Source organism: Myiozetetes cayanensis, unplaced genomic scaffold (assembly GCF_022539395.1).
Source record: "Myiozetetes cayanensis isolate MyiCay16 unplaced genomic scaffold, myiCay2020 scf1, whole genome shotgun sequence".
Classification (NCBI taxonomy): domain Eukaryota; kingdom Metazoa; phylum Chordata; class Aves; order Passeriformes; family Tyrannidae; genus Myiozetetes; species Myiozetetes cayanensis.
In genome coordinates, this window is record NW_026086604.1 from 143,605,399 (window position 1) to 143,628,544 (window position 23,146).

The 23,146-nt window shown below is 39.5% G+C and overlaps 1 protein-coding gene across 2 annotated transcripts in view; it reads left to right on the forward strand.

Annotated features, from left to right (window-relative positions):
- PAXIP1 (PAX interacting protein 1) overlaps positions 1 to 23,146 on the forward strand; it is a 34,242-nt gene that overhangs the window by 5,304 nt on the left and 5,792 nt on the right. The window contains exons 3-15 of one of the 2 annotated variants that reach the window (XM_050320535.1): positions 1,141 to 1,184; positions 5,666 to 5,729; positions 6,727 to 6,840; positions 9,813 to 10,457; positions 13,135 to 13,849; positions 14,647 to 14,741; positions 15,700 to 15,795; positions 16,116 to 16,253; positions 17,577 to 17,698; positions 18,226 to 18,410; positions 18,543 to 18,586; positions 21,079 to 21,146; positions 21,536 to 21,638. In XM_050320535.1, coding sequence (XP_050176492.1) covers positions 1,141 to 1,184; positions 5,666 to 5,729; positions 6,727 to 6,840; positions 9,813 to 10,457; positions 13,135 to 13,849; positions 14,647 to 14,741; positions 15,700 to 15,795; positions 16,116 to 16,253; positions 17,577 to 17,698; positions 18,226 to 18,410; positions 18,543 to 18,586; positions 21,079 to 21,146; positions 21,536 to 21,638 — 2,433 coding nt within the window. The remainder of the gene's footprint in view (positions 1 to 1,140; positions 1,185 to 5,665; positions 5,730 to 6,726; positions 6,841 to 9,812; positions 10,458 to 13,134; positions 13,850 to 14,646; positions 14,742 to 15,699; positions 15,796 to 16,115; positions 16,254 to 17,576; positions 17,699 to 18,225; positions 18,411 to 18,542; positions 18,587 to 21,078; positions 21,147 to 21,535; positions 21,639 to 23,146) is intronic. The other variant, XM_050320544.1, reaches the window with a different exon arrangement.

Below are 23,146 nucleotides of genomic sequence, written 5' to 3' on the forward strand. Positions count from 1 at the left end.
GGTTATGTCATGAGAATTCACCTGAGAGTGTAGAACTATGAATTAATTTTAAAAAATGAAAGGTCCTTGGCTGGAGACCGTATGGTTATAGTGGGCCTGCCCACTATAAAAAACACTTCTTCTAAAATGTTTTTTGGCATAGTTTAAACCTTACAAAGAAGAAGATTTTCTGCCACTGTCTTGTCAAGGAAGGACATCGGTGTCATAAGAGCACTTCCTGCTTTCTAATGCCATTTACTGAAATAATTCAATGTTCTTCAGAACTGCTACTAACTGCTAACTCATTTGCCAAATGAGAGCAAGTCTGTCACTAATGTCACTTAGTTTGACCTGAAAATATCACAGCATGATCTGTAATCAAGAGGATTAGACTAAGTGTTAAGGGAATGGAAACCAGAGGCAAAAGTAGCTGGTTATAGGGAATAAAGAAAAGAAATTCTTGAGGATTGAGGAGTTAAGAATTAAATGGTTTTGGCTTTTTTTGTATGCTGCCTCATAAGGGAAAGAGGACAGCAAGAACTGTGACACCATAAACATAGTTGCCACAGTATATTTTTTTACTTGTCTTTTGAGAAGGAGTAATTTCATCCTAAACGTGATGCCACTCTTTGACCACTCTTCCTTATGTGCTGCACTGGCACCACTGTCCTACATCTCCATTTGCTGCCACCTCCCTGGATCCCTTTGAGCCCTTCTGTCCCGGAATGCTGTTGGGTGGGGGCCACCACTCTGCTCACAGCCAGCGTTGCTCTGTCTTCAGAAACTTTCTGTGTAAGGTTATGGTTCCTGACTCCTCGATGATGAGAGTAAGGCAAGGTTTTATCCATGGGGTATTTTTTAATTAGTTTTTCTTAAGGGTAGGGAGAACTAAAAAAAAAAGGAGAGGATGAATAAATACTGTAAATGGCACAAGAGGAGCTCCCATATTGCGGCTCAACCTTTGAGCTGCCTTCACCTGAACTCTTACAAATAAATGAGAACAGCCTTTTTTTGTAGACTAACTACAATGTCTGTGGAACACTTAGACTTCCAGCTGAATGTTACATATCGAGAACAGCTATAGTATGAACTTGGAAGGTAAATCATATTTTGTACATGTAGACCCGGTTTTTAACATCTTATGGGTTTTGTTTCTTTCAGCCTTCCTGGGTGATCTTGTCTGTTCGCTGTGGAGCTCTTCTGCCGTATCCTTTTAAGTTCAAAATGGAATGAATTCTATAAGAAACATGTTAAAATAGTTGCCATCAAGGGATTACACATTGTTTCAAGTAGGTACAGCTTAAATGTTTAAAATGGTAGGATGTGTTTTGCCTGCCAAGACTGCAGCGTGCTTGGAGCTTCTTTGTCATACTGCAGTGTTCTGTCCCTGTGGCTGTTTTCTGCTTCATAGACACTTGCAGGAAAAGCATTACCAGATAGACTCAAAACATTTTAACGGGCAGGTGATACATTGTTTACCTGAGGCACCAGGAAAACGACTGGGGTGCACTAAAGAGGCGAAGGATGGCTTGGAGTGGAATTCCGCCTTTTCTAGCAAAATTAAGTAAGGAATAAATATGGAATAACTCCTAATACTGTATTATAAATACACAGTGTAAATACTGTATTATAAAAAACAGTGTTAGTATTCCCATTTTTGGGATAGTCTGTCACTGCCTTTGTAGACCCTTTTTCGTGTTTGGCTAGATCTGTGTTTCTTACCTTGTTTGGAGCCTGTATTCTTGCATATGGATGGCTCATTCCTTCCTCTTCTTGACAGTTATTACTGTTCCATCTTTATTTAGTTCCTGGCCGTTCTTTTATTGGAATTACAGGAATGGTGACCATTTTTATAGAAAAAAAAATTGAACATCTTTTTCTCAGCCGTTCAGGATAAATATTCTGTATATGGACAAGCTTAAACAGAGCAATACATTTCAGTACAGATACAAGCAGGTGATGGCAACAAACAGTGCCAGGACTAGAGAGGAATATTGTCAGGCACGAGATCTCATTTTGGAATGAGGTAACAGGTAGTTGTGTCTGTAATGGAAAACAAAAAGTGGTAGATGCGAAAATCCAGATGTTCCTATTGGGAATTCAGGTGTTTATGTGCTTCATTGACTCAGAATTCCTGTTTTATACCTGGTATTTTAAGGTGTGTGACTTTGCATCTTTCTGTCTCTGTGGTGTGATCTAGGCTAGTGATTTTTGTCTTTTGTGTCTGGACATAATAAATGTGTTTATTGTCCTGTCATCATCAGGGTGGGAGTGTACAGTTGCTTATGTCACGTGTCTGTAAACCTTCTCTCCCAGTTCCTTTGGACTGTGACAAAAAATAGCGTGGAATTAGCTACGCTTTCAGGCTTAAATAACCTAACACTTCATTATTGATGTTGTTCTTTCCCATGGAGAAATTGCACTACTAGAAAATTTGTCTTCCATCTGAAAACAGGGTTTTTAAAAGGGTATTCTAAGAGCTGACGTTATTAGATATACCCAGAAGAGAAATAAACAGATAAACCAAAATAGTGATGCAGTCCATAACTAAATTGTAGCAATAAAAGTGGGAATGTAGCCCTCAATGGCTATTGCTCAGGAAGTCTTTATTGTGGGTATGTGGGAATGGCCAAATGAAAAGACCAGGTCTCAGTAGTGTCATGTTCTTGAGTTGCATGGAGGAAGGAAGTTTTGTCCACCTGCCAGCAATAAATGTGTTCCTTGGACCTTTGACTTTCTCTTTTCTAGCACTTCATGTCCTTAGAACACAGTGGGTTTAGATTTTATTCTGAGCCTTATTGTGCTCACTGAAAGGGGTTGTTAAGTCTTAACTTTGTTTTGTTCTGTGTCAGGCACTTTATGACTTCGAGTGCAGTGACATCCGGCCTGTCATTAGGGATTTAGGTACTACCATAATGAAAAAAATAGAGCAGTTAATAGGAATAGCTTAGTGTTTCTGGTTGATGTGTTTTCGACCCAGTTTAGGCAGAAGTTTGATATTCTGCATTTTTGTCTCTCGTTTATGTTTTAATTTGGAGATGTAATGCTCAAAGTGGTCTTTGAACTTCTGAAGAAAAAAGTCTTAGGAACACCTTGTGTCAGTGAGACATATGGATCGAATAAGAACCTTAAGGATTTTACCCTGGCTTACCAATTCTGGTATTTGATGAGCATTTGCCTGTCAGTTGTTAAAGGTGAAGTTTAATGTAGAAATATTTAATACAATGTAAAAGCATAGTAATTTTGCCTCTTTCTTAGGGGAACTTGTTTTCACCAGGGGGAACTTCAGAAGGCAGAGTGTTCTCCTGTGTCCTGCTATCTGACATTTGCAAAATCTGACTTACTTGCAGTTGTAGGGAAGTGGCAGAAAAATGAAGCTGGAAGCAGACTTTGTGAAGAAGGATAAGGAGTTTGATGTGTGAAAACCTTGGCTGTAATGCCATAAAGAGGGCTGGGACTTCTTTCGCAGCAAAAGCAAGAAAGAGGAAGGTTTATTTTTCCATAGTCTTGTAACAGATAAAAGAGTGTCAGAGCACTTCTGAGCTTGTGTTGATGGCAGGGGAAAAAGTGAGTTTTCCTGCATTCCCTCTTTTTTTTTTTTTTTTTTTTATTGCTCTGCTGCTTGTTGCTGTTTCACTCCTGTTGTTTAGAGAGTGCAAGCTGCAGGCAAACTCATGAACCTCCTTCAAGTTAAGTACTGACTGTTCCTCCCTTGTGTGTTAGCAGCAGATATTAAGGCAGGGAGTAGACAAATGTACACTTCTTCAAGATCCAGTACTGAATTTCTACCTTAGATAAGATGCAGAGCAACAGAGTGAAATTTAGAATGTTCATCAGATTTGAACTTCTTGGAATATTCTGGGCAGTAGCAGTAATCTATTAAGTTTTAAAGTGCTCCAGGCTTTGACTAGAGTCTCAAACTTCCAGGTCTCAAAACTTCAATGTTGTTGGTACATCTGTCAACATCATGGGGAAAATAATTTTGTTTCTTTTAAAATATCTCAGTGTGTACTTGTGACACAACGTACATATCTTTCTGTAGCCATTTTTTTCTTACAAGATGTGCCTGGATCTTGAGCACAAGATCATATGGACGTGTAGAAAAGGGAGGGAAGTTGCTGAAGTCAAATGGTCCATCTGTCTTTCCCAGCTCCCTTCTGTCACACCATTCTCTCTCCTGTTTCACAAGGCCCCTCCCATAGTGCAGATTTCAGAGTCTCCTCAGTCAACTCGCAGTGCCTCTGTGTTGTGTTTCTGGAGTTTACCCCATTACCATGCTACAGTCTAACCCTGTTTTCTTTTGTCTGAGCCACTCTGAACAGGGAGGACAATCCTACAATAGAATCATTTAGGTTGGAAAAGGCCTCTGAGATCATCGATTCTGAGTACTAACCCAGCACTGCCATGTCCACCACTAAACCATGTCCCTCAGTGCCACATCTCCACGTCTATTAAATACCTCCAGAGATGGTGACTCCACCACTGCCCTGGGCAGCCTGTTTCAATGCTTAACAACCCTTTTGGTGAAGAAATATTTCCTAATATCCAATCTAAACCTCCCTTAGCACAACTTGAGGTCATTTCATCTTTTCCTATGGCTTTTTACTGGGGAGAAGAGACCAACCCTCACCTGGCTACAACATTCTTTCACGTAGCTGTAGGGAGTTAGAAGGTCCCCGAGAGCCTCCTTTTCTCCAGGCTAAACACCCCCAGCTCTCTCAGCTGCTCCTTGTTAGACCTGTGATCCAGACTCTGTACAAGCTCCATTGGCCTTCTCTGGACATGCTCCAGCACCTCAATGTCTTCCCTGAATTGAGGGTCTCAGACCTGAGCACAGGATTTGAGCAGCAGCCTCAAGTACAGGGGCACAATTAACGCTCAAGTCCTGCTGGCCACACTGTTCTTGATCCAGGCCAGGATGCCACCTGGGCAAACCCTGGCTCATGTTCAGCCACTGTTGACCAATATCCACAGGTCCTTTCCCACTGGGCAGCTTTCCAACCACTCTTCCCCGAGCCTGTAGCGCTGCAGGGGGTTGTTGTGACCCAAGTGCAGGACCCAGCACTTCACCTTATTGAATCTCATCCATTTGGCCTCAGCCCATCATTCCAGCCTGTCAGATCCTCTGCAGAGCCTTCCTACCCCCCAGCAAATGAACACTTGCACCCACCTTGGTGCTGTGTGTGAACTTACTGAGGGTGCACTCAAACCCTTCATCCAGATCAGCGATAAAGGCATTATTAGACCCCAAGTTCGTGTGCCACAATTAAATTTGGTGTTAATATTGTCTAACATTGATACTTCTATATTGTCCTCTTCAGATTCTCCTGTTTTTTTAAGCATGGGCAATAAGCATTTGGTAATGGAAGGAAGCTCTTCTGACTCCTGTAAGCAAAGCATTCTGAGATGGGCTGAGGGAGATGTTCTGGGAAGAGGCAAGTTTATGATGTTACCAAAATCGGTCACAGTGTTAGAGGTGTCCTGATTTCAGTTTGTACATCAGTTTTTTCTTGATGCATAGAACTTGAATTGGAAACAGGCAACATGCTTTTAAAGATAAAAGTTTTTAAATGGTCAAATAGTTGATAATATCTGAGAAGCACTATGCTCACTGTTTAATTTCCTTCTAATGTCCCTCAGGAAGCTCTCATTTAATTATTTTGCAACCTTGACACCTGCTTTCCAGTGTAAATGGCTTTTCTCCAGAATCATGTCAGATCTTTTTTGGAGTCACTGCTTGTCTCTCTCAGGTAAGAAGTGAACCATATTTCAGTCTACTCCAATGTACAGCATGTTTGTGATGCTTTGGTTTTTTGTGAGGAGAGATACCAGTTTTTCTGTTGCACTGTGACTTTTTTTCTGTATGTTAGGTGAATTATCACCTGACAGTTTTTCACTGAAAATGAGGCCATGAACTGTGAACATTCAGTCAGTAATTTATCTTCTATTCAGCTTTATGATGCTTCTCAAATGCAGAGTACACTGGACTACAAAGTCCTTGCTCCTGTTATGCATTTTCTCTTTCTGCATTAACACAATATTCAGTCAACATGTTTTACTACTAATGCACTGAAAACAGGGATGCCAGTGAGTTAAGCAAGTGGAAGGGCTGGTGCTTCCATGGCTTGTGTTCATGGACAGCTCTGTAGATCTGTCACCAGAGTATGAGTGCAGATGCAGGATCAGAGCCAGTTGCTAGTGGAATAGATGTGTGTGTGTTTGCTTTAGACTTTTTAACCAGTTATTTCTGTGGTACTGTCACTAATTCTCATTGGTAATGTCTTCAATGCATGTGGCTTTCTTAGCAGGGGGAGAGGGACATGCTGTGACAGAAATTGTAAGAAATAAATACTTTTGTTCTTTATACAGGCTGTTAATTTGGTCTGCTTGTTAAAATTCTGTTTAATGAATTTATGCAGATTGTCCAATATAAATATCTCCAGTTTCCTTGATCACTACCTTTTTTTCTCTAGTAGAGGGTGATATACTAGTGTTGAGTTTTACAGGAGTGAAGAGTGTTTTTTCTTTCTCCATGTAGGTTTAAAATTATTATTTAGAGGGTTTTTTCTTGTTGTGTGTGTTTGTCACCATTTTTCTCTGTAACTTCCATGTTAATTTGGTATTTAAAAGTGATAGGTAATACATTAGCCAGACTTGTAAATGGTATGTCATGGATTATAGTAAAACTCTTCCAGCTGAAGGCAGCTGGGTGTGTAGAACTAAAAGGCTTTTTTACCTTCCTTTTAGGTTTCGTCTGAAGACCGAAGTACACTGTGGGCTTTGATTACTTTTTATGGAGGGAATTGCCAGCTGAGCCTCAATAAGAAGTGTACTCATTTGATTGTGCCTGAGCCAAAGGGGGTAAGAGTTTACTATGTGTGTGGTTCTTCTTGTAGCTCTCATTTGCTTTCGAATAATCAGAAATTTTCCAACTCCCTGAAGTTAGAGTTCTTAAGACTGTTCATTAACAACTAAATTCAGCCCAATTATGCATTGCAGCTGTTCAGTGCATACTTATTTTCTGCATGGCTTTAAGTGTGATTAATTCAAAAGTTGTTCAGTTTCATACCAGTATTCAAATTCCTGTTTGAACAAAGAATTTTATTGTTTGTTCTCTTTGTGTTAACTTAATTTTGACATGCCATAGTCAATAGTGTTTGTGATTTGTAAATTTGTAGATCAGTGAAGAAAATGAAGGACAAAATTGCATAGAATGCCTTTCAGTGTTATAAGAGGGAGAAAGGAATAAAGAGAGCAGAAGGAGGAACAGGATTTTTCTTGTGTTTATCACTGTGTGCTGCACCAGCACAGGGCATGCCAGGATGATGCCTCCCTCAGCCAGCTGCAGTGCTGTGCTTGATGCACCCAGGACAGAGTTGTCCCACTTTCCTACCAGGGCACACTGTTGGCTCATACTCAACCACCGACCCAACCCCCCAGATGCCTTTCTGCAGGACTGTTCTCCAGACTTTTCTCCCCACTTTGTACCTGCAGCCAGGGTTACGCCATCCCAGGTGCAGGATCTGATGCTTGCTCCTGTTAAATTCCCTGTGGTTGGTGATTGCCCAGCTCTCTGGTCTATCCAGATCTCTGTAAGGCCTCTCTACCCTTGGGGGGCTCCACAGCTTCCTCTAGTTTAAGTATCATCATTTGACTTCCTATTCCCAGGTAGGGAGTCAAATGCTGCTGTCTTTATGCAGGTTGAGAAACTGAATCAGAAAGATCAGATACCTGGCTAAAGGCAGCATTGAGCACGTCAGACCAGCCTCCTGTACTACAATGCCAGTAATGCTTTGGTTGTAAATAGTTCACTCAAACTTCATGAAGTGTTCAGGTATTCCTCTTCCTGAGGAACAAATATACTTGTAATTGATTTAGTGTGTTAGTTCAGAGATTGAAAATACTTCAAGCGAATGGAAGCTCACTTAAAAATGATTGCATGGATGCTTTTCGTTCGTCTGGTGCATGGAACAAGCTTTGGGTTTTGTGTTTTACCTTTTGTCCTTTAAGAACATGAGCACATTTCCATCACCTTTTCTTTAAATTTCGAATCAGTGGAAGGGGTGTGACACAGTTTAGTTACTTGAATATGAGTAACTCTAAGATCAGGTTCTGTACCTCCTTACCTAAATCTGTAAAACTTTGTCAAGTTCCTCATGTTGTTCTATACGAATTGAGTATATTACTGTCCCACCAATGACTCTTTTAATATTGTGGAGTTAATGTAACCTGTCTAAGACGAAAACATGTGTTTAGTAGAATGACAGTAAATTTCTGTGTGCACACATAGGGAAATGTATTAGAGTAAAACATAGGCTGGCACTGGGAGAAGAGAAAGTGTGGATGTGGGAAATGCTTGCTGCTTCTTCTTTAAAATGTAAGGGCCTTGGTAGGGTTGGGCTTTTGCGGTGGACATGTGTGTGGGTTGTTTTGATTTTTTTTAAGCACATGATCTTTCTCCTATGGACTGTTTAGAAGGGTGTATTGAACACCACCCTAGTTGTCTATTAGCTAATTATGAACTAGCATTTCCTATATGTAGGATAAAATTATGTTAATTCACATAATCATTGAATGGGAACAATTTTATGGGACGGTTACTTAAAGTGCTTCTAGTCCTGCTGCTGTGACACACTACTACAGGAGAATCTGCTGCAGTTTGTATCGAGAACAGTTTTGTCACTGGGAAAACTTAAATGATTGCTTTGACTAGACAGAAGGTGATAAAACAAGATTGTTAATAATTCTCAACACAAAGAATGAATAAAAACACGTGTCGGCAAGTAAACTCGATTTCATCTCTAATCTCTTTATGGGGTATGAATGATAGTTTCATTGTAGGAAATAACTCTAGAGAATCATTAAAGTAAATTAATTTCCTCTGAATGTGCTTGTTGTTAATTTATATTGTTTGACATACAATGAAAATCCCAGTTCAATGACTTCTAAATATTAGATCCCGAAATTAGTTTCAAATTTTCTAAAGAAAGTTTTCCTTTTTTTTTCCCTTGCTGTTTTGATATATGTGAGGGGTTTCCATCAAAAAGATGTTCAAATAAATACAACACTGATTCTGTAAGATTTGTATATATCTTCAAATGATGAAATGAGAAGGAAGGAGGGAGGGATAAAATTTTCTACTTTCTCAACATCATAACCTTGCACTGAAATGGATTTAGGTAATATTTGGACAGAAGCGTAACTTTGTATTTGAGGGCAACATTACTGTTTGCAGCTCCTGAGAAGGTGTATGGGAAATACCTGACATCCTAATCTGATTTGTATTCCTGTTGAAATGCATTGTTTTTTCAGTGACCACCTTGTAAATATTTGTCTCTATTATTAAATTCTGACTTTCTCCCTGGATACACTTTGTTTGGGTTTTGTTTTGTTTTGCTTTGTTTTATTTTAGTGGACAAAATGTAAGTATAAACTGTATTTAAACTCACCATAATGTCCACCTAAAATCACCTGCATTTTAGTATTGACTGTTGATGTTCCTAGCTGCAGGAGTTCTAAAGGATTTTTCAGAACCAAATTTCATTATTTTCAAACCTTTTGGTGACTGGGTTAGAGAACAATTGTGCAAGTGAAGACATCCCCTTCTGTAGCTGTGCCTTCTGAGTCCTTTATACCATAAACGTGGAGAATTTTGTTTTAATCTCTTAGGATTTGTGCTTCTGCACAGTAGTGTAGTGTTGGATCTGGGAGAGATCATTCTCTGTTTTTGGACAGCCTTTTGTGATCTCCCTCTCTATGCTCTAGCCTTGCACTCAAAAAAAAGTTATTTGGGATTTTTTCTCTTTAAATAATTTTTTTTTTTTTCTCCTCAGGAAAAATACGAATGTGCTTATAAACGGGACAGCATTAAAATTGTGACCCCAGACTGGGTACTGGATTCTATAGCTGATAAGGGTAAAAAAGAAGAGACTCCTTATCATCCTCGTTTGATTATATACGAAGAGGAAGAAGAGGAGGAGGAGGAAGAGGAGGAAGAACCAGAAAATGAAGAACAAGACTCCCAAAATGAAGCTAGCACTGATGAAAAATTATCAAGCCCAGCATCCTCTCGAGAAGGATCACCTTTGGGTGATCAAGCTTTCTCACCAAAACCTACTACTGCTGACAAGGCGAAAGGGGAACTGATGTTTGATGATTCTTCAGATTCCTCTCCAGAAAAGCAAGAGAGGAATTTGAACTGGACACCAGCTGAAGTCCCACAGGCATCTGCAGCGAAGCGTAGGTTGCCTCAAGGGAAAGACTCCGGGTTAATTAATTTGTGTGCCAATGTCCCACCAGTGCCAGGTAACATTTTGCCTCCAGATATGAGGGGCAACCTCATGGCTTCGGTACAAGGTGCCCAAAGTTCTGACCGACAGGAAATGATGGCCACGTGGAGTCCAGCCGTGCGGACGTTAAGGAACATTACTAATAGTGCTGATATTCAGCAGATTAATAGACCATCAAATGTAGCACATGTAAGTGTTGGATTTTTCATTTATAAGCTATTGGACTTTTTCTTAGGAACTATCATATCCAAGAACTTCAGTTTCCTTTTATAGTTCTTAAAGTGTCCACAGTTAAAACTTAAGAGCCCGAAGTACTGGAGTTGTGGCCAAATTCATAACTTCCCCGTAATAAGTAACTTCATTCCTAGCAGGTTCACAGGAGTAAGAATGCAGTTGGAGAAAATGTTTGGAAGAGTAAAACTGTGTTTAAATACAGCATGGTTTAGAGTTTCAGTAATGATTTCTTGGTAAGAACGAAAAGAAAAAAGTGTTAATTTAGAATTATTTTGCTAGTTCAGGAAACCTGGTTTCATACCCTTCAAGGTTTTCAGTCAGTGCAAGGAATTATTTGTGCTATAAACACGTAAAACTGTGAAATTGATTGTTCCCGGAGTAGGTTCAGTTCTAGACTGTCATTCTCCAGGCATCAGTAAGTTGTTATATAGTATAGCCAGGATTATGATGCAGAGGTCCTGACTTCCACCTTCTTATGCCACTTGTGTATTGAAATAACTGCAGCTCTTGTATTGAATTTATTTCTAGAAGGAAATAAAAAAGCAAGTGAGCATGCTGCACTTGCAACATTGAAATCCTTAGATGTTTATGGGAAGGGAGCATGAGAGAAGTAAGCCCTGGTAAATGTTAGACATTAAAGCAATTGCACTGGTGCTTTTCTTTGTGTGTTCATCTGATGGTAAAACTCTGAAAGGTGCCTGAGTAGTACAGTGGCTTCCAGCCATTACTGAAACACAGGGTGTGGAGTCCCTCAGAAATGTTGGTCCTTTGCTGTCTATATGATTTCTGAATATGAAGTGGAAGTACAGGCTTTATTTTAAATCTTAGTGCTTGGAATTGTTTAAGGGCTGAGACTTTTGGGCAGGGGCTGAGCAGAACCGCCAGTGTTGAGCACCACATCTAGAGCCTGGTCTGTGCTATCAGACACACTTTGGTGATGTCCCTTTGCAAGTGTTTCTCTGTCAGTGATATTTACAGAGCTCCAGGGCAGTTGGTGGTTGTTTGGCTACACTCTGTTCTCCCAAAGTGTGTTGGAGTAGCAGCTGGACTCTGGTGTGCAAGGGCTTTGTAGCAAGTACTGTATCAGGCTGCTGTGGAGGTCACCGTGCCAGCTCCAGCACCTGGAGGAAGGCTTTGCATCTTATAGTTCTGGATCAGCTTCCTAGAGGGAGGAATTACCAATTCTAGCTTTTTGCCCTATAACTTCCTTTGTCTTCTGTGTCCTGCCTGAGCGCAAGCCTCAGTGCACTTGGAAAGGTAGTGGTTTATTTGAACCTCAGATTTCTGCAGAACGGCAAGATCCGTAATAATAAGGCATTTTGCAGATACAATTTTCTGAATATAGCCCTAGGATACTTTTTAAAGTTTTATCCCTTTATTTTGAAATAAGTGTCCTGAAGCTTCTGTAATTTTGACTTTTGGGACTTTTAGTGGAGAAGAGCACCTCATACCGTTCCACAGAAACATTCTTTTTTTTGTATGTTATTTTTAGTTAATGAATGTTTACACTGTGGTGCTGTCAGGACACGAGCGGTGGGCAATGCATTGATAATCATGGTTCTACATGGGTGCTGTACCAACCACATCAGAATTACTCTGGATGACACCTGAGATATTTTAATGTTCACTGTAGAAACACTTGAGCCACCTCTGGTGGAGAGCTGATGGACATCTTGTTGAGAGGATCCAGCTAATTGGCTTTGTGTTTTAATGCTGAGTTTTGATACCTCTCTCGCACATACACGTTGCTGAAGGCGACACTGTGTATGTCGAAATAGGATTCACCAAAGCTGATTTCATATTTAAAAAGCTTTATGAATGGCAAGTCTAGAATTTCCTGTCGCTCCTTCTCATTTCTAATAGGTAGTTTATATGAAAATATTTTAATAAATATGTAGCATGCATCCTAATCTATTAGAACTTTGCCTAAGTTTCCCTTTTCTGATTCTTTAAGAATTCACTTGGTAATTTGTGTCTGCTTAGTGTGAAATGATTTCTCTTTTAACAGTGAGTTGTACATCTAAAAATTAAATTAAATTCCAGATTACTTCAGCACTCTATATGAACCTAAAATCCATTATTCTTAAGAATGGGTAGGTTAGGTTCTTATTTTTCCCCCAAGAAACCATTAGTGCTCAGAAGATCAGTGTTTTTGTTTGTCTGTTGGAATTCTGCTTAAAAAGCCATATATTCCTGAATTAGTTCAAAAGAGCAGTAATTAATGGAGGCATCATTAGCAATTTTCAAGTGAAAACAAGACTGTAGAACTAAATTCTTAATAGACCACTAGTTTTTTTTAAATTAATATTACAGTTGATCAGTGTAATTATTCCTATAGTGTTAATATAGTGTTGAAGAAATCATCAATACTACAGGGATGGGTTTGAACCTTAAATTTTGCTAGAACAGGCATTGCCTTTTATTAGGAGCCACTTGCAGCACCATGCTTTTCTTTGTGTAAGTCCTGTCTTTTAATTTTGCTATTAGCAGTCAAAGATTTGTGTTTAATTCCCAAAGTATTTAAGCACAGGGTTCGTTTGCTTTAGCAATTGTATTTTCCCAGTAGTTCTTTAAATAGTTTTAAAACTGAATGACAACCAAAAGGTCACAAAACTAATCTTTGTTTTTCTAGATATTACAATCACTTTCAGCACCTACAAAAAGTTTAGAACAACAAGTAAATCATAGCCAACAGGGACATCCAAATGTGGTGCTGTTTAGTCAAGTGAAACTAACACCAGAGACACATTTATTGCAGCAGTCACATCAAGCACAGCAGCAACAGCACCATCCTCTTTTACACCTTCAACCTCAACAACTCATGCAGCTCCAGCAGCAGCAGCAGCAGCAACCCCAGATCCCCCAGCAGTCTTTCCAGCAGCAGCAGCAGCCTCACCAGTTTCCCCAGCAGCAGCAAGTCCATCAGCAGCACCAGTTCTCCCAGCAACAGCTCCAGTTCCCGCAGCAGCCGCTCCACGCGCAGCAGCCGCTGCACCGCCCTCCGCAGCAGCTCCAGTTCCAGCAGCAGCATGTGCTGCAACAGCAGCTGCAACAGCTGCAGCAGCAGCAGCAACAGCTGCAACAGCTGCAGCAGCAGAACCTGCAGCAGCAGCAGCTTCAACAGCAACAGCTGCAACATCAGCAGCAGCAACTGCAGCAGCAGCACTTACAGCGACTGCACCAACAGCATCAGCAACAGCAGATGCAGAACCAGGCTGCACAGCACTTGACTCAGACACCTCAAGCACTACAGCATCAGCTTCCAGCCCAGCAGCCGCAACACCACCAGCAGCAACAGCAACAACTGCAGCAGCAACCGCTTTTTGGGCACGATCCAGCAGTGGAGAGTTAGTAATTATTGCCTTCTGATCCTGGAAAAAAGTGGCTAACGACATGACGTGGGCTAGAATGTCAAAAAGTAATGCTGTGTTTGCAGGATGGAATTGTAAGGAATGCCATTCAGGGCTCAGAACTGGTTTTACTAATTTTTAATACTTAAGTAATAACTAAGGATGATCTGGCAATCTGAAAAGCATGAGAGCACTGAGAACGTTCTCTTTTCAGATATGTACTTGATGCCACAAGCACATAAATTACACTGTCAGTATAGTGTTAGTCTGTGCACACCATAATTGTTTTGAATGTTTTTTTCATTTGGAAGAGAGGAAGGGGGCGACCTTTCAAACAGTATATCAAAAGACAGGTAAAATTTTGGAAGTACGAGTAAATTAATGAAGCTTCAGTGTCAGAAAGTTGTCACACCTTGCTTTTAATTCTGTCCGTGCTAGTAGAACTGAAGTATTTTTTATTGTTTTGGCTATTTGTAGCAGATGTTTGTAAAAGAGGAATTTGTCTTATCTTCTCCTTTTGGTGACCCTTCCTTCTTCCCCTTTAGCCCCCCTTCATGCAGGAAAAAAAAAAAGACCCAGAATAAAATCAATCCCCAGGCTGAACTGTGCCTTTAAGGCTTTCACCTTTGAAATGTTGGGTCCTTTATTTTTTTTAAGGAAGTACACTTTAAAATTATACAAAGTTTGTAACCTGGTAATGGGAAAAGCTTAGTGTAGCAAATATATTCTGAGATGAACTCTTAAGACTTCTAAGTATTTAATTGTTTGTTCTTTTATGTGCTAAACTATTCCAGTTCCAGAAGAGTATTTCCTACTGGGCTGTGTCTTTGCAATTGCTGATTACCCAGAACAGATGTCTGACAAACAGCTGTTAGCCACCTGGAAACGGGTAAGATTCTGCTGTATTTTTAAAAAACTGTAACATAATGTCATAGCACCTAGATTTGAAAAGATATCACTGGAAGTATGTCAGCACTGTTCACTTTTCTTTGGGCACCTTTTGGTGTAATTCTTCTGTTACAAACTGAAATCCATTTTTCAACTGCTGCTGACCAGAAAAAGTAATAAAAATGCTTTAGGTGTGCAGCCTTTAGGTTGAATTAAGTCTTCAGTCAGAACATGAGTTAAATAAGTTTCAACCTTAATTATTTCCCAGTTATTTATGCTTTTAATCAGGCAGCTGTAATACAGCAAATGTAATATAGCATCACTATCTGTCTTTAACTTCATTGTATAAAAAGACTCTTTTTTGCATATAATTTTGGCATTTATTAGCCTGTGAGGTATCCACCTGAGTGAATACAATGGAAGAATAGAGTGTTTCTATTTTTTTGCCAACTTCTATTTTTCAGAAAAATCTGATTGTATCCTTTCCTAAATAAGAGGACTTTGATGTTCTTCAGAAACTTCTGATGGATTTTATAGTTGAATTTTCCCTACAATTTTGCATAATCAAGTAAGCTGTTGACATTTTTAACAGCACTTGTGTTTATTGCTGAGATAGAAATGAATAGTTCATAAAAAATTGTTTAATAGTTATACTGCAAAATATAAAAAAGTGAGACTTTTTGTTTGTTTATATATCTTTATTTTGGTTTTTTTTCTCCATTTATTCTAAAAAATAGACTTTTTGTTCAGAGAAAAGCTGCATATTTAATTTTGGTTTTTGTTTCCAAAAATGTTCTTAAGCTAGATAACAAACCTGGTTTTGGGGGGTAACTCTTCAGTGAAATGGTGCTAATAGTGGCAGTGTCCTAAGGAGTAGACTTTCATTTCAGACTTTTTGTTTCTCAAGGTAATTTTAAAATTGTTATACATTAGAAGTTCTGGGTTTGCTCTCTTGCCAGATCATCCAAGCCCATGGTGGGACAGTGGACCCTACTCTCACAAGCAGATGTACTCATCTTCTCTGTGAAAGCCAAGTCAGTAACATGTATGCTCAGGTAAGCAAACTGGTAGCCTGCATTGGAACGTGCTTTCATTTTATTGCTGGAAAGTAATAAAATTCTCTGTGTGCTTCATGCTTAGATTGCAAGTACAAAGTTTATCTTTAAGTGCTTTTTTGTGATTTGTGGGTTTTGATGTACAGACTTTTGTAGTGCATGTAGCAGACTTATTCCACTAGAAAAGACCCTCTGAGAAGGGGGATCCTGAGAAAGTAGAGAAAAACAAACAGTTAAAATCAAAGCTTTGAGTTGTAAAAAAAGTGTAAAGTAAAATGAATGTGTGTTTTGGGTTTTAAAAGCTGTTTGTGCATTCACAGGCTTTAAGGGAAAGGAAGAGATGTATTACAGCACATTGGCTGAACACAATCTTGAAGAAGAAGAAGATGGTCCCACCTCATCGAGCCCTTCATTTCCCAGTGGCATTTCCACCGGGAGGAAAGCCATGCTCTCAACATGTAAGAAGGAAAAGCTTACTTCTAAAGAACACTTGCTTCATTGCCTGCTTCATTACATGAGCAGTATTAAAACAGAGCTAGAACGTGCTCACTCAAAGCAAAATACACATTTATTTTGCCTTGGAAGAAAAGCTTCTGTTAATCCCTGGGTGCTGTGTTGATGTGGTTTGTGCTGCCAGGTGATTTGAGTGCTTTGCAAGTCTCATTGAGCTCAGAGTGGTGAGGGGGTAACACCTGCCTTTGTGAGTTACTCTCAGACACCGAGGGGCAAAGATTGCATGAGTGACACGTAGCAAGGTGGCAGGAATCCAAGCTGCATAGCTTTTTACTAACAGCACATCTAACAGTATGTGCTGCCTGTCCCATAACCCAATATTTTGAGAGGGTTTTTTGAGGGTTTTTATTTTTCTGGGTCAATGCTTAGCAAATATCACAAAAGGAAGCCTGTGCTGCTAATCAGAGAATAGGAGGCCACACTTCCAGTAGCCTGTGCAATGAGGAGCACTGGGCAAGTGGAATTTTGTGAAGTTGAAAAACTTTAGTTCATTCAGATGCAATCTTAAAATGCACTGTGCTGTATAAAACAAGGTGCCCAAAATATGTTTTGGCATTGGGTTTCTTTTTACTGATACAGTCATATGGGATGATGGCCTGTTTGGAAAGAAGTAAAAAAAAGTAAAGATTTGGGAAAATTAGAATACAACAACACGCATGTGAACACAGTGGTTAGTAGTAAATATGATATGTAACGTAATAAACATCATTTAAACAAAATTACTGTTGCCTTTTCCTAAAGAAAAGGAGAGAATTGTGACAATGAAAACCTAGCAAGATTAAAAATAATAGAAGATGTGGAATTACAGTTCACCACCTGTGATCAGCTGGCACAGTTTATTCGGCTTCATGGCAGAATAAAGCACAGCTTCTAGGAGATTTTAAAAAGTAGAGTAGAGCAAGTAAGTGTAAGCATTTCTCTGTCTGCCTGAGTATGAGCAGCAGCAGAAGGAAGAAGTGAGACACGTGAGAAGCAAATTAGCTCTGAGCTCTTTCACAATAAAACTATAGTCTCTGTAAATGAGGAAAACATGACCAGAAAACCAGAAATTATTCTTCCTGAGTCAGCGCTAGTGCTAGAAACCTGAAATTTTTAAGTGTCAACAAATCACTTTTAAATTGTACTGTTTGTATACAGTATACGCTGATACACCACACTTATTTCACTGTAATGTAACAATGTTAGTAATGGAAAAATCATTTCCACAGGAGTGTTCTGTAAGTACTGTCCTTGTTCAGGTACTTATAACAGTCTCTTTCTGTCTGCAGATAATCTCTGTGACAGGATTTGTTGACAGTGACAGAGATGACCTCAAGCTGATGGCCTACCTAGCAGGTGCCAAGTACACGGGCTACCTGTGCCGGAGCAATACAGTTCTCATCTGCAAAGAGTAAGTGCTTCATCAACAGTGCTCACCTTCTCACAGACAGGCAGTGCTTGTCTGGATGTGAGGTGATGGCTACAGCTCATTATAAGAGTGTTAATTTTAATCAGTTCTGCAATTTGATAGCAATAAGCTCAGTGATGTTGTTTATTGAACTGAATCATAGCACGCTGTCTGATAAATTTGGCCTTCTGAAGACAGGCAAAAGAAAAGTCATTTCAAATTTTGCTGTTTTATAATATTTCATAAGGGATGCTGACTCTTGCATCAACTATAAGTAAAATATGTATTTTTTAAAAACTTTGGAGGAGGGAAAATGTAAATCCAGGTCTAACTTGACTCCATTTAGGGCAGAAATTCTCCTCTAATTGACTTGCTCTGGCACACAGAACAAAAGTATTTTTCAGGTTGTTTACTCTGTCACAGTTAGAGCAGGTAACAGAAATACTGGCATTTTAGGTTTGTTATTAGAAATTGCTGTTTCACCTATTTCCTTGCAATACGATCTTGTTTCTTCACCTCTGAACAACAAGGCCCAACGGGTTGAAGTACGAGAAGGCCAAGGAGTGGAGGATCCCGTGTGTGAACGCGCAGTGGCTCTGTGACATCCTGCTGGGAAACTTCGAGGCGCTGCGGCAGATCCAGCACAGCCGGTACACGGTGTTCAACCTCCAGGATCCGCTTTCTCCCAGTCAGCACCTGGTGCTCAACCTCCTGGGTGAGAGTTTCACTCACAAAATCCTGGGCCCTGCAGCGTTTAAAAGTGCCCGTTTGATCAATAGGAGCACGTGTCCTCTCTTACAAATAACTTGGCAATGGTTTCATTTTTCTCCTGTTCTCCGTTCCACAGATGCTTGGAGAGTCCCATTAAAGGTGTCACCAGAACTTCTAATGGTATGTTGAATTATTATATGCACAGAGCTATTTTGATAAGATCACTCCTTAGTGTTTTTAATGTGTGAACACGTGTATGTGGTGAACCTCGTGGTTGTACTTTCTGCTAATGTTGGCTCTCTTTTATTTTGAGAAACCTGAGAAATAATCTCTTGCAGAATTAAGAAATTGTAGTGGGTGTACAAAACAGAGTTGCTGTTGAGACATCTTGGGCTAGTGCTTCACTCCTCAGTTTCTATATCAGACCTCTAGAAAGGGCTTAGGGTTTTTTGAGTCAGTACTTAACACTGTGAAAATGAGACCACATAAAGGTTTTGAAGACAGAACACCCAAAATCAATAAGAATTTTGTAAATATTGACTAAATTTTAAAGAGGATAGATAATGTAAATTAAAGGTGGAACTACTTTTTATCATCTCTTTGATGTACACTAAGAACTAAAACCAGGGAAATATATACCATGTATTTTAGGCTTTAAGCATACACCGTGCATTAAAAAGTATCCTGAAATAGTGGAAATGAACAAAGAAGAATCGTACCTTAAAAAAGATACAAGACATTTAATTTTTGTCATGTAGGGTATCTGTGAAACATGCAAAACATGAGACAGGTCTAAGAGATGAGGTGGAAACTGCAGCTTGTTCTGAATATGTAGAAAACTCCTTCAGTTTTTGTATTGTAAATTTTCTTCCCATTTCAGATTTATACTTTATAACTTTTCCCAGTGTGTCTTCATGTAGGTAGATCCCAGTTTAGGCTGGTGAACTTTCAGTTCATTTCAATACAGCAGGTGACTGTCAGGTAACATTTTATATTGCACAAAAACATTTTGCCACACCTCTGATGTAGTGGATCACTTGCATCTCAGTCACTCTGTAAACTCTTTCAGAAAAGAGGTGCTTAGTAACTCTTATACCTGAATTTGTACTAATGCTTTAAATAAGGATTCAGCAACTGCTTGTTGCTTTAATACCTTTCAGCTTTAGAAACAGCCACTAATGTATTCCTGACCATAAGTTTAAAACAATCATCTTACAGTTCCCCCTGTGGAATTGTTTTGTGGCCCCGTAGGAAACTAATTTTTAGAAAACTAAATGCTTTAAAAAATTTGTGCTCTTCATATTTTCCTGAAGAAGGATGCATTCTAGTGTTGCAAGAGAGATAAAAAGTCCTTGAGGAGATTCAGTATACACTGTTAGTATTTAAAATAGCTTTTAACTAACTCTGTTTTGGGTTTGTTAACCACCACCCTTTGCATCCACACTACAGTTGAGCTCATCTTAAAACTGTACACATACCTTCTTCGTGGGGATCTGTCAGACCAGGTAGTGGGCAATGTCTTGTCTTGTGTAGCCAATGGAGAGACCTTAGGGGTCAGATGCCTAATTTAGTACCTCCCCTTTTGTATTTACTTTATGGGGACCCTTCTTGCCCATGTGAAGTGGGAATCTTGTAACTTAGATTGAAAGGGACTTCTGGAGACAATCCTGTCCAGCTGCCCTCAGGGTGCCCCCACAGGAAGAATATGGTTTGGAAATAGAAAATGCTGGGCGTGTGGAAGTGTCAGACAAGGTACCTCACTGCCTTCACTGTAGGCATTTCTGTTTGTCCTGGGATTTGGGGTCCTCTTGTGAGGATAGTTGTCTTGTCAGACAGAGTTGATGCCACCTACCTCTTGCATTTTCATGGTTGAAATGTCTATCAGAAAGTGGATGTGTGCACTGTTCTTTCCAGCTGCTTGTACTAGCAGTTGTCTGGCATAAAAATGCCTATCCCTGAGAGCAGGGAACAAACCCTTGGGCCTGTTCCTCCCAAAGGAACATCCTCACAGTAAGGCTGGAACAATGCTGCCTGTCTTTTCTGGTCCTGTGCCCTAATTAAATTTCAGGTGTCGATTTGAAAGGTTAAAAAGGCGTAGATGTCACACACTCCTCACCTGGGAGCTGTGGTTTCAAGTTTCTCAGGCCAAGGAGAGCTGCATTTCTTTACCCTGGGCAAATGCTCCAGAGGCTGATCTGGTACTGGGAAAGTGGGAGTGTCTATCCAGCTTCTGTTTATGTAGTTAGGGAAAATGAGTTTAAAACAGTATTTGTTGGAATATTACCACTCCATGATATTTAGCACCAGGAAGAATATTGTAGTCTTCATGTGTTCAACAAATGGGCAGGCTTTTCAGTCTCCTTCTCACTTAATTCACTGGGTTTTCCATTTATGTTTGCCAGTGTTCTTTAAAAGAAAAAAAGTCCCACAATATCTTGTTTGGGGTACACTTACATGGTTACATAGGTTTGTGGAGAAGCTTTGGCCAACACCCAGCTTTGCTCTAGGGCAGGTTGTGTAAGCAGCACATGTGCCATGTGTTCAGGTCATTTTAATTTGTTTAATTGTCTTTAATATGGTCTGGAATACGGTTGTACAGCTTTTCTCTTTCACAGTAGAAGTTGTTTTCCCTGCTCAACTCAGATATAAACATGCACATGGTCTGATTTCAGGGGGTGAGGTTGCCTTTGAAACCAAAGCAAAATGAATCCAGTCTTCAGCCGTCTTCCAAAAGAGCGAGGTAAGAACACAGAGTAGTCAATGTCCATAGTCCTTAATTGACTTTTCCTCTGAAGTTTCAACTGGCCATCAGCTGCTTCCAGCCTGTGGGCTGCTCATTGAAATAACTTATCAGTGTTTTTTGTATGTTGCCAGCTACTCAACTGGCACAAATAAAACAATCACTAGAGAGTGAAGTAGTAAGAGAATTGGGAGAGAACAAAAACAGGAGAATTTGCCGTGTTCTCAACATGGTAATTTTTTCTTCAGAAAAAATCCTGCCTAATTCTTATTCATCTGGGTCATTCCATTGGTAAAAATGGCAAGAGTGTGCTTGTCTGATTTCAAAATTATAATTATACAGCTTTGGGCCCAAACATCACATTTTGCTGAATTTCCTGTATTTTGTAGGATTGAAGATCTACCACCACCTACTAAAAAACTCACCCCCGAGCTGACACCAATGGTGCTCTTCACAGGATTTGAACCTATGCAAGTGCAACAGTACATTAAGGTAACTTTCAAGCTTATCTCTTGTGCACTACATTGAAACATCTGATAACTTTTTTATTGATGTTGAATTTTTGCTAAGACTTGATTAGCATATATCCAGCTAGTGGATAAAAACCTGTATTTACTGGGCTTGAGGTTAAGTAAGTTTATGTGGAATTAGTTTATTTGTTCTGCTTTAGTTAACTACTTCATACTACTGTGCTAGTTGCTTTTACTTTCTGTATGATTGCTTTAAAAAGCAAGAAAGCCCTTTCTGCATTTGGTTTTAAATCATTAAATTTCATTACCAAAGTTAAATGAGAAAAGTAGTGATGATTGTACTGGATAAGACCCAGGTTTATTCTGGTGGAGTTGCTATCTGTAGTGCCAAATGCTTCAAAGAAAGCTGATGACAAAGCTTATAGCAGGTGTGAGAGAAGTTCCTATTGAGGTTTTGTTCTCTTCCCTTATAAAGCTGTCCCAAAACTTAACTCTAAATAATATATAACATTCAGAGAAGTAAATGAGGCCTAGTTTGAGTCCACTACATTTCTTAGAAATATGTACCACTTTGGTGTGCTCAGAAATATCTAATACTTTATTACACTTAAACTTTTTTTTTTTAAAGTAATTGGACTTTGGAGTTTTTTTTCCCCTTTCAGTGTTTGCATTTGAAGCTAGATATTAAATATTTTGGGGCAGAAAATATTTTTCAGTGTATCCCATAAAGTTCCAATGTCAGCTCCTCACTTTTGGTCATGTTGGTCCCAGGTTAATTGTAAGGAGAATCTGTTTTGGTTACGGCTATGGCTCACAAATCTAAAATTTTAACATCAGCCTTAAGGCTTGTGAAGTTGAATCTAAACCTGGCAGTGCTGATGCCGTCAAGATTTTGCAGAGTTTGGGGTTGGATACTTCTCATCTTCTTGAGATGAGGGGCAATATTTTTACCTGTGTGCCAAGAGGGTTCCTTGCACATCAGAATGGAAATCTTGCAATATTTGTACTCATAGGTAGAAGTGTTTTGAGGTGAACACAGAAATAGCAGCCTTTACCTTCTGTATGGGTGCAGTGTTCTATTCAGGGTGTTTATACATGCCCTGAAGGAAATAAATAGTGGAGAGGTTGAGTCTCTGAGTAATACTTTTGTGTGTCATCTTTATGCAAACCATCAAAGCAAGCATGGTAAAGAAAAGCTTAAAGCACTGTCCCTGTCTGTCCTGTGTATTCATCATCATCAGAGCATTAAAGGGGGCTGCCAGAGGCCGCTCAGGGCTTCCAATACACCCCTTAGGCTTTCTTGCTTGGGGGACTCCCAATGACTGATGTAACAGAATCACCCTAATATGTTAAATATTTATACTTTGAGATATTGGTGGGGTTTTTTAATTTATTTGTGCAAAACGTTTGTCATAGAAAATCAGAAATCCACGGTGCATAGTTACTAAAGCTGTCCAAATATTTTTTCATTCTTGGAATTTTTAAAAGGGGAGCATTCTATCTCTTAACACCCGTGGTAATCTGATGTGC